Source organism: Poecilia reticulata, chromosome 21 (assembly GCF_904066995.2).
Source record: "Poecilia reticulata chromosome 21, P_reticulata-male-v2, whole genome shotgun sequence".
Lineage (NCBI taxonomy): Eukaryota > Metazoa > Chordata > Actinopteri > Cyprinodontiformes > Poeciliidae > Poecilia > Poecilia reticulata.
Window position 1 is genome coordinate 366,700 of NC_088850.1, and position 10,801 is coordinate 377,500.

The 10,801-nt window shown below is 56.0% G+C and overlaps 2 protein-coding genes across 4 annotated transcripts in view; one reads left to right on the plus strand and one right to left on the minus strand.

The window, feature by feature from the left end:
- ndufaf7 (NADH:ubiquinone oxidoreductase complex assembly factor 7) lies at positions 1-3,955 on the plus strand. Of its 2 annotated transcripts, XM_008396961.3 has the most exons (10): positions 1-370; positions 953-1,113; positions 1,665-1,745; positions 1,860-1,970; positions 2,043-2,265; positions 2,369-2,427; positions 2,508-2,621; positions 2,687-2,830; positions 2,900-3,073; positions 3,350-3,955. In XM_008396961.3, exons 1-10 carry the CDS (start codon positions 301-303, stop codon positions 3,569-3,571), a joined length of 1,359 nt encoding a protein of 452 aa, XP_008395183.2. In that variant the 5' UTR covers positions 1-300; the 3' UTR covers positions 3,572-3,955. The 2 variants fall into 2 exon arrangements, with proteins under 2 accessions (XP_008395183.2, XP_017157635.2); XM_017302146.2 differs by lacking the exon at positions 953-1,113 and having other exon boundaries at positions 2-370.
- The window catches only part of LOC103457088 (serine/threonine-protein kinase D3), a 24,755-nt gene continuing 17,582 nt past the window's right edge, over positions 3,629-10,801 (minus strand). For both annotated transcript variants that reach the window (XM_081602831.1, XM_081602832.1), the window contains 9 exons: positions 8,257-8,527; positions 7,591-7,643; positions 7,452-7,524; positions 7,271-7,377; positions 7,030-7,191; positions 6,531-6,629; positions 6,188-6,455; positions 5,857-5,942; positions 3,629-4,305 (listed from right to left, as the gene is read on the minus strand). In XM_081602831.1, coding sequence (XP_081458957.1) covers positions 4,132-4,305; positions 5,857-5,942; positions 6,188-6,455; positions 6,531-6,629; positions 7,030-7,191; positions 7,271-7,377; positions 7,452-7,524; positions 7,591-7,643; positions 8,257-8,527 — 1,293 coding nt within the window. In that variant the 3' untranslated portion in view covers positions 3,629-4,131. The remainder of the gene's footprint in view (positions 4,306-5,856; positions 5,943-6,187; positions 6,456-6,530; positions 6,630-7,029; positions 7,192-7,270; positions 7,378-7,451; positions 7,525-7,590; positions 7,644-8,256; positions 8,528-10,801) is intronic.

Consider the following 10,801-nt stretch of genomic DNA (forward strand, 5'->3'; position numbering starts at 1 on the left):
CCAGTTTAAGTATAATGCAGTTCCTCCTCCCCAGCAGCTAGTGGCGCTGTGGGACCATAACCAGCTCCTGGTAAACAGTGGAGCAGCCGCTGTTAACTAGCTGTGCCAACTTCAGGAGGACTCGGTGGCTTTTTGACCCTCTCTAGTGACCTGTAACCTCTCCAGGCAGGTGTCTGACCTTTAACAGCCTGGAGGAGGGCCGCAGCTTTTACTCTGAGCCCAGTTCGATCTAAACCTGGACATAAACTCACCGCTACGCAGGTTAGCTATTGCCAACAGGAAGTGACGCACACCGGCGCAATGAGGATGAAGGTCTGTCAGCAGCTGCTCGGTAGAGCCTTCAGGACCGGCTCAGTGACGCTTGACACAGGTAGACCCACCAGAACCACCTCTCACACACACACACACACACACACACACACACACACACACACACACACACACACACACAGCTCACCTGCTCAGATCCATCAGAGCATCTGGGTAAACTGACCCGGTTCTGAAACCATTTCATGTTGATCCAGAACCCTCACCTGAGCTTCTCCAGCATTCAGCTCATGACGTCACAGATGATGATGATACCATGTATAGTTTACCAGCTGTTATAACTAATCACGATAAGTGGTCATATGAATGTTCTGAGGCCGTTTCCAGTGACATAATAATAATAATAATAATAATAATAATAATAATAATAATCATCATTAGCTTATTCTGAAAGGTCGGAACCGTTTAAATCCTGACCAGCATTTAAAACTGGAAGACATTTTGTTTATCCATAAAACAAGAAATGAAATTAATTTATTAACTAAACTATCCTCCAGGTTCTGCTCAGCCGGATTTGGACAGGAACCGGGTCGGTTCTGTCTCTGGGTCCAGAACTCAGTAGAACCCATTTGGTTCTGCTCAGTGTTCCCGACCGGACTGAGTCCAGAATGTCTGTGTTTGACAGGAAGGTGGCGCTGCGCTCCGTCCGCGCCGCTGTGCAGCTCCTCGGCCCAGGACAGGAAGTCCCGCCCCTCCATGCTCAAACACCTCAGCGCCAAGATCCGCTCCACCGGGCCCATCTCCGTGTCCGAGTACATGAGGGAGGTTCTGACCAACCCGGTCGCCGTACGTCTCACCGCCAGCCTGGGGGCGGGGCGTTCAGTTCAGTACTGAACGTTCAGTACTGAACTGAACGCCCCGTTTTTCTTTGTTTTTTTCTGTTCTGTCTTCTGTTCTGTCTCTGGGTCGGATCTAGAACTCAGTAGAACTCATATGGGGGCGGGGCTTAACGTGCCCCCTCATATTGGGGCGGGGCTTAACGTGCCTCCTCATATTGGGGGCGGGGCTTAACGCGCCTCCTCATATTGGGGGCGGGGCTTAACGCGCCTCCTCATATGGGGGGCGGGGCTTAACGCGCCTCCTCATATTGGGGGCGGGGCTTAACGTGCCTCCTCATATTGGGGGTGGGGCTTAACGCACCCCCTCATATGGGGGCGGGGTTTAACTTGCCCCCTCATATGGGGGGCGGGGCTTAACGCGCCTCCTCATATGGGGGCGGGGCTTAACGCGCCTCCTCATATTGGGGGCGGGGCTTAACGCGCCTCCTCATATTGGGGGCGGGGCTTACCGCGCCTCCTCATATTGGGGGCGGGGCTTAACGCGCCTCCTTCCTGCAGGGTTACTACGTGAGGAAGATGATGCTGGGAGCTGAGGGAGACTTCATCACGTCTCCAGAGATCAGCCAGGTGTTTGGAGAGGTGAGTCTGTTTGGATCAGAACCCAGCCGGGTCACTGGTCTTCAGAACCAGAACCTGATGATGATTACGGTGAGTGCACTGAGGAGCAGGTTCTGACCCGGTTCTGGTCTGCAGCTGCTGGGCGTGTGGATGGTCAGTGAGTGGATGGCGGCGGGTCGGCCCGGTCGGCTGCAGTTGGTAGAACTGGGCCCGGGGAAAGGTTCCCTGATGGCAGACGTCCTCAGAGTAAGACCCGATCTGGTTCTAGAGGTTCTGGTTGGTTCCGCTTGATCGATGCTGGTTCTGTTGTCTCTCCAGGTGTTTGGCCAGCTGCGCTCTGTAGTGGGCGGAGCCTCGCTGTCGGTCCACCTGGTGGAGGTGAGTCCGGTTCTGAGTCGGGTCCAAGCCGAGACTCTGACCAGAACCGGCGGCCAGGAGGCGAGCGGCGAGCCCGACCCGGCCGACCCGGCGTACCGACGCGGGGAGACGGCGGCCGGGGTTCCGGTGTCCTGGTACCGACACCTGGAAGACGTCCCAGCAGGTGGGAACCGGGCCGGGTCAGAACCGGGTTCCTGAGGCGGCGACAGAAGGTTAGACAACCAGCCTGGGCTGACCTTTGACCTCCAGGCGTTCTGTGCTTTCAGGCTTCAGCATCTTTGTGGCTCACGAGTTCTTCGACGCTCTGCCGGTCCACAAGTTCCAGGTGAGACGGCGACCTGCAGCCGCACCCGTCCTGCTCTGGACTCTCACCTGTCCTCACCTGTCCACTGTCCCCGCCCCCAGCGGACGGAGAAAGGTTGGCGGGAGGTTCTGGTGGATTTGGACCCGGACGACCCGGGTCGGCTGCGGTTGGTTCTGTCTCCGGGTCCGACGCTCGCTTCGTCCTCGTTGGTCCAGGTGAGGAGCCGAGCGGCGGGTCGCCAAACGCTGCGGGGGCGGGGCTTACCCAGGTGTGTGTGCAGGCCGGCGAGGGGCGGAGCCACGTGGAGGTGTGTCCAGAGGGCGGAGCCATCGTCCAGCTGCTGGCCCGGCGGATCCAGCAGCAGGGCGGGGCGGCGCTGATCGCTGACTACGGCCACGACGGAACCAAGACCGACACGTTCCGGGTACGCCGCGGGCCGCCCGGTCCGGTCCGGTCCGAGTCCGGTCCGGTTCTAACCTGCGACCCGTTTCAGGGCTTCAAGGGTCACCAGCTGCACGACGTCCTGTCGGACCCTGGCGGCGCCGACCTGACGGCCGACGTGGACTTCAGCTTCCTGCGGCGCATGGCGGGAGGGGGCGTGGCCTGTCTGGGCCCCGTGAGCCAGAGGGCGTTCCTGAAGAACATGGGCGGCGACGCCCGCATGCAGGTGGGTTCTGGTTCTGACCCACAGCATGCAGCTGGGTTCTGGTTCTGACCCACAGCAGCTGGGTTCTGGTTCTGACCCACAGCATGCAGGTGGGTTCTGGTTCTGACCCACAGCATGCAGGTGGGTTCTGGTTCTGACCCACAGCATGCAGCTGGGTTCTGGTTCTGACCCACAGCATGCAGGTGGGTTCTGGTTCTGACCCACAGCATGCAGCTGGGTTCTGGTTCTGACCCACAGCATGCAGCTGGGTTCTGGTTGACTCCAGGTTCTGTCCAGGTTCTGCTGAGGAACTGCAGCGACCCGTCCAGCAGGAAGCAGCTGATCCGGAGCTACGACCTGCTGACAAGCCCCGCCCACATGGGCGAGCGCTTCCTGTTCCTGTGTCTGCTGGCGCCCGGCCGCCTCGCCGCCCCGCCCACGCCCACCGGGCTGAAGCTGGACAGGAAGAGCCCCGCGCCACTTCCTGTGGCCGGCTTCTCCGAGCTCCGCCTCTCCTGACCCGGATCAGAACCAGGTTTAGAACAGAATCAAGTAAACGCTGCAACAGACTGAAACCAGTGTTCCCAGTTCAGTTTTAATGGTTTTGTGCTACAAAAGTAGAAAAGTTCTCAGGTCAGTCAGTGAGGAAGAGGAAGCAGAGATCCGCCTGGCTCTCCGACCTCGGTTCAGATTACACGTCAAGACGGATTTTATTTTCAGATCTGAAGCTGAACTGATGTTTTTTCTGCTGCTGAAACAGGAAGTGAGTTCCTGGGATTAGGAAAGTGTTTCTGGATTAATCCAGGAAGTTAATCAGCAGAGTGGAGCCTCTGATTATGGATTATTAGATGAAGCTGTGAACGGCATTAGTGGCTCTGAAAATAAAACTGAATATAAATTAAATTCTGTTGTTTTTCCTACTGCAACCTGAGGGGGCGCTGCTGAGTCCTTTATGTCAGCCTGTTGAATAGGAGAAGAAGCCCTGATGCCCATCACTGGACCTGGTTGGGGAAACACAACCAGTGTCCGGGTTGCCTCTGCAGCTTTGAGACAGCAGGTCGTCATGGTAACCGCTTCCTCTAAGGGTCCTCGTCCATGTCGTCCAGGTTGGGAGACATGATGAAGTGGGTCGGGTAGTGCAGCCCGCGCTCGTCAGCGTGCTCCTCCCAGCGCGCGTCGTCGCTCTCATGGGTGATGTAGCGCTGGCCGCGCCGCGTCTCGAACTCCCGCAGGTCCAACCACGTCTGGTAGTCCTGCAGGGACAAGACGGGGACGTATTTAGCATTGGCCACACACTCTGTTGGTGTAGCGCTTTAGCATTAGCCACACTGTTGGTGTAGAGCTTTAGCCACACTGTTGGTGTAGAGCTTTAGCTGTAGCCACACTGTTGGTGTAGCGCTTTAGCATTAGCCACACACTCTGTTGGTGTAGAGCTTTAGCCACACTGTTGGTGTAGTGCTTTAGCGTTAGCCACACACTCTGTTTGTGTAGCACTTTAGCATTAGCCACACACTCTGTTGGTGTAGAGCTTTAGCCACACTGTTGGTGTAGCGCTTTAGCATTAGCCACACACTCTGTTGGTGTAGCGCTTTAGCATTAGCCACACACTCTGTTGGTGTAGAGCTTTAGCCACACTGTTGGTGTAGTGCTTTAGCGTTAGCCACACACTCTGTTTGTGTAGCACTTTAGCATTAGCCACACACTCTGTTGGTGTAGAGCTTTAGCCACACTGTTGGTGTAGCGCTTTAGCATTAGCCACACACTCTGTTGGTGTAGCGCTTTAGCATTAGCCACACACTCTGTTGGTGTAGAGCTTTAGCCACACTGTTGGTGTAGTGCTTTAGCGTTAGCCACACACTCTGTTTGTGTAGCACTTTAGCATTAGCCACACACTCTGTTGGTGTAGAGCTTTAGCCACACTGTTGGTGTAGCGCTTTAGCATTAGCCACACACTCTGTTGGTGTAGCGCTTTAGCATTAGCCACACACTCTGTTGGTGTAGAGCTTTAGCGTTAGCCACACTCTGTTGGTGTAGTGCTTTAGCGTTAGCCACACACTCTGTTGGTGTAGCACTTTAGCATTAGCCACACATTCTGTTGGTGTAGCACTTTAGCGTTAGCCACACTGTTGGTGTAGCGCTTTAGCGTTAGCCACACTGTTGGTGTAGCGCTTTAGCGTTAGCCACACTGTGGGTGTAGCGCTTTAGCATTAGCTACACATTCTGTTGGTGTAGCGCTTTAGCGTTAGCCACACTGTTGGTGTAGCGCTTTAGCGTTAGCCACACTGTTGGTGTAGCGCTTTAGCGTTAGCCACACTGTTGGTGTAGCGCTTTAGCGTTAGCCACACACTGTTGGTGTAGCGCTTTAGCGTTAGCCACACTGTTGGTGTAGCGCTTTAGCGTTAGCCACACTCTTTTGGTGTAGCGCTTTAGCGTTAGCCACACTCTTGGTGTAGAGCTTTAGCGTTAGCCACACATTCTGTTGGTGTAGCTCTTTAGCGTTAGCCACACTGTTGGTGTAGCGCTTTAGCATTAGCCACACTCTTTTGGTGTAGCGCTTTAGTGGAATGTATGTTTATGGTTCGTGAACTACTGGCTCTTAGCGCTGCCCACCACTGAATACTGAATGGTTAATACATTAACCATAATCTCGAGAATCTGTCTGAACTACGAGGCAGATTAACCTGCAGTAATCCACGCTGATGTTTCAACAAACTGGAGCGGATGAAATCAGAGGAACAGAACCAGGAAGGTTCTGCTGAGCCAGGTCCGATCAGGACTGAAGCTAGCGGCTAGCCGCTGGTTACCTGCAGCCAGGGGTGGCTCAGCGACTTGTCCACACTGAAACGCTTCCTCATCTTCACCTGCAGCAGGTTGTTGATCAGGTCTTTGGCTGTTGGAGAGGAAATCAGTCAGGAACCAATCAGCTCCATGTTCTCACCTGGAGCTTTGAATAAACCTTTATTAACAACACGTCTGTTCTGTTAGCCTGCAGGTGGCGCTCTACCGACCCGAGCAACATGATTCTAGAAAATGGAATGAATCGTTTTAGTTTTCTGGAGGTTTTTCTGGATAACTTCATGGAAACAGAATGGTACTTTCAGTCCGGACTGTAACCATGGTGACCAGGTGACCTACCTTGGTCTGAGATCTCCTTCCAGGGGTTCGGCGGGTACATGAAGGCGGCGTTCTGGATCTGGTCGTTGATGTCCTCGTCCTCGTTGAAGGGGAACGTCCCGCTCAGGCTGACGTAGACGATCACGCCCACCGACCACATGTCCAGCGACCGGTTGTAGCCTTTACTGCGCAGAACCTCCGGCGCCAGGTAGGCCGGCGTGCCGACCACCGAGCGCCGGAACGACTTCTCCCCGATGATCCGGGCGAAGCCGAAGTCGCAGAGCTTCACCTGCCGGTGAACAGGAAGTCAGGAAAGGTCTGTTCTGCCGAGTTCTGAGGCGCTCGGCGGCGGGTCGGTTCTGACCTGAGGAAACGGCTCGGCCGAGGCCAGCAGAACGTTCTCGGGCTTCAGGTCACAGTGGACGATGTTCTTGAAGTGGAGATGCCTGAGAGCCACCAGGATCTGAGGAGACCAGCAGGTCAGAACATCTGGTTTGGGTCAGAACATCGGGTCGGCTGAGACTCCAACAGAACCAGGTTCCCCTGTTGCTTCTGATGAGATGCACTTTTAGTTTGAGGCCAAATATTTAGTTTGAAATGTTTAGATTAGTTCAATATTTACCTATTTTAAGCTAAATTTGTAGTCGAGTGAAACTGAATAAGTAGCTAAATATTTACTTAGGAAGCTAATTATTTAGCTCACCAACGTTAGCTAGCTCAAGTTAAGCTAAATATTTAAAACTAATCAGCTGCAGTGTTCCTGGTGTGAATGCACCCTGTCTACATTTCCCTCCACACAGGCTGTGACTGGTTCTGGTTCTGTTGGTTCTGTTGGTTCTGCTGGTTCTGCTGGTTCTGCTCACCTGCGTCACCAGGAACTTGGTGAGGCGCTCTGGCAGCCGGCTCTTGTCGCTGGATAAGATCATCTCCAGCATGTCTCCATGGAGCTTCTCCATGACAACAAACACCTGCTCAGGTGTCTCAAACATGCAGTCCAGGTTGACGATGCCAGGGTGGTGGAGGTTCTGTGGAAACGGACCAGAACCGGACCTGGGTCAGCAGCGGTTGAGAGGAAGGGCCCCCCCCGGTGGTGGAGCGGCGTACCTGCAGGATGGCCACCTCGTTCCTCAGCTGGCTCTCCTGCTTGGTGGGGAACCGCATCTTATCGATGATCTTGATCGCCACGTCTCGGCCCGTCTTCCTGTGTTTCCCTGCAGAACGTGGGCGGAATCGGGTCGGGTCGGGTCGGTTCTGGAATGTTTATCAGCCGGCAGGATTGTCTCACCTCCGTAAACGATCCCAAACTGTCCTGAGCCAAGAACCTCATCGGCAAAGATCTGGTACACCGAGCTGATGTCCTGCAGAGAGAGAACCGGGTCAGAACCGGGTCCAGTTCATCAGAACCAGGTCAGAACCTAACTCACCACGTTCTCCTGGATCTGGGAGTTGGACACGGATATGCTGATGGAGAGTTCCTCTGGAAAACAGCAGAGAGGTTACAAGCTGCAACCAGCAGGCTTTTATTGTGACGTCTCTGACCTCACTTCCTGTGTCTGTGCTGCACTTCCTGTCCCTTCCTGACATTAATCCGTCCTGACAGCGCAGCGCTCCGGGCCCTCATCGATTTCAGTCTGGGGCCGATCAATGGAGCCGTGCTCCAGTCAGCTCACGCTGCCGGGTCAGAACCTCGGCCGCGCAGGCTGCATGGAGCTCGGAACCAGAACCGGGTTCTGACAGTGAACTGGTTTAAACTGGTGTGAGTCCAGCAGCCTGTGAAAGCTTGGTGAGGTCGGGGTGGATGGATGGTCTGTGTTTCCATGGTAACCCTTCCTCTGAAGTGATGGATGCTGAAATGGGCCGAGCAGGTTCTGCCGGAACCAGAACCCGATGGAGCAGAGCTGTTCCTCCACCATCAGGTTTTAGAGTAAAATATAACATTAATAGATTCAGATCATCTGGTGTGAATGAATCTGGATTAACGCGGTTAATGGGTCTAAACCCAGTTTAACCAGGTTTGTCCCTAATCCAGTTAAACATCCTGACCAGTTTCACCAGTATGCCACCAGTCTAACTTGGTTCTGGGAACTCACTGTGGTCCTTGCTCGGCCCGGCGCCGCCGCTGGCCTTGGGGGTGACGGGCATCAGCGCCTGCCTGATGGCCTTCTCCCAGCTGCGCCCCACGGCCCGGCCCACTCCGGACGCGGCCGGCGCCGGGTCGCGGGGCGGCCCGCCGGCGCTCTCCCCGACGTAGTAGACCGTGGAGGCGGTGATGACCTCGAAGCAGTGCGGGCTGCCGCCCTGGGCAAGATGGCCGAAGTCCTGGGCCGCCTCCACCCGCAGGATCTCAGACAGAGGGATTTCCTGCCGGGGGAGAGAGAGAGAGTTCCTGAGAGGAGGAGAGGATTCATCCCTCCATCCGTCCTGAAGCCGCTCATGAAAGCAGGGAGGAAGCTGCAGGGTCAAAGGTCAGGCATCACATCAAGGAAACTCCTGAGATCTGTTGACTGGATCCATCCGCTGCTGAAAGTACCGTATTTTCAGCACTATTTGTCCCGTACTCTATTATTGCACATCTACATTATAAAGAAATCGTCCCCAGTACTTTATACTGTTTCACTCACGTGTTGCCAAAATGTGCCCAACTGCATTCTGGGTAACAGCCCAACCCAGAGTCTCTGTCTCTTCCCCCCGGCTTTAAATGTATTATAAAACTTTATTAACAAACCAGGTTCTGACAACTATCCCAGCATGCACTTCTTCTTCTACGGGATAAATTAAGTCAGCGGCTGCTTACCGTAGCTGCTGTTGAGGCTCCATGTTGGTCCATATAGAAGGAGCACCGGGTCATAGGGAGCACCGGGTCATAAGGAGCACCGGGTCATAAGGAGCACCGGGTCATAAGGAGCACCGGGTCATAAGGAGCACCGGGTCATAAGGAGCACCGGGTCATAAGGAGCACCGGGTCGTAGGGAGCACCGGGTCATAAGGAGCACCGGGTCATGAGGAGCACCGGGTCATAAGGAGCACCGGGTCATAAGGAGCACCGGGTCATAGGGAGCACCGGGTCATAAGGAGCACCGGGTCGTAGGGAGCACCGGGTCATAGGGAGCACCGGGTCATGAGGAGCACCGGGTCATAAGGAGCACCGGGTCATAAGGAGCACCGGGTCATAGGGAGCACCGGGTCATAAGGAGCACCGGGTCATGAGGAGCACCGGGTCATGAGGAGCACCGGGTCGTAGGGAGCACCGGGTCGTAGGGAGCACCGGGTCATAAGGAGCACCGGGTCATGAGGAGCACCGGGTCATGAGGAGCACCGGGTCGTAGGGAGCACCGGGTCATAAGGGTCATAAGGAGCACCGGTTCATGAGGAGCACCGGGTCATAAGGAGCACCGGGTCATAAGGAGCACCGGGTCATGAGGAGCACCGGGTCATAAGGGTCATAAGGAGCACCGGGTCGTAGGGAGCACCGGGTCATAAGGAGCACCGGGTCATGAGGAGCACCGGGTCATGAGGAGCACCGGGTCATGAGGAGCACCGGGTCATAGGGAGCACCGGGTCATGAGGAGCACCGGGTCGTAGGGAGCACCGGGTCATAGGGAGCACCGGGTCATGAGGAGCACCGGGTCATGAGGAGCACCGGGTCATAAGGAGCACCGGGTCATAGGGAGCACCGGGTCATAAGGAGCACCGGGTCATGAGGAGCACCGGGTCATGAGGAGCACCGGGTCATAAGGAGCACCGGGTCATAAGGAGCACCGGGTCATGAGGAGCACCGGGTCATAAGGGTCATAAGGAGCACCGGTTCATGAGGAGCACCGGGTCATAAGGAGCACCGGGTCATAAGGAGCACCGGGTCATAAGGAGCACCGGGTCATGAGGAGCACCGGGTCATAAGGGTCATAAGGAGCACCGGGTCATAGGGAGCACCGGGTCATAAGGAGCACCGGGTCATAAGGAGCACCGGGTCATGAGGAGCACCGGGTCGTAGGGAGCACCGGGTCATAGGGAGCACCGGGTCATAGGGAGCACCGGGTCATAAGGAGCACCGGGTCATAAGGAGCACCGGGTCATAGGGAGCACCGGGTCATAAGGAGCACCGGGTCATGAGGAGCACCGGGTCATAAGGGTCATAAGGAGCACCGGGTCATAAGGAGCACCGGGTCATAAGGAGCACCGGGTCATGAGGAGCACCGGGTCATAAGGGTCATAAGGAGCACCGGGTCATAAGGAGCACCGGGTCATAAGGAGCACCGGGTCATAAGGGTCATAAGGAGCACCGGGTCATAAGGAGCACCGGGTCATAAGGAGCACCGGGTCGTAGGGAGCACCGGGTCATAAGGAGCACCGGGTCATAAGGGTCATAAGGAGCACCGGGTCATAGGGAGCACCGGGTCATAGGGAGCACCGGGTCATAAGGAGCACCGGGTCGTAGGGAGCACCGGGTCGTAGGGAGCACCGGGTCATAAGGAGCACCGGGTCATAAGGAGCACCGGGTCGTAGGGAGCACCGGGTCGTAGGGAGCACCGGGTCGTAGGGAGCACCGGGTCATAAGGGTCATAAGGAGCACCGGGTCATAAGGAGCACCGGGTCATAGGGAGCACCGGGTCATAGGGAGCACCGGGTCATAGGGAG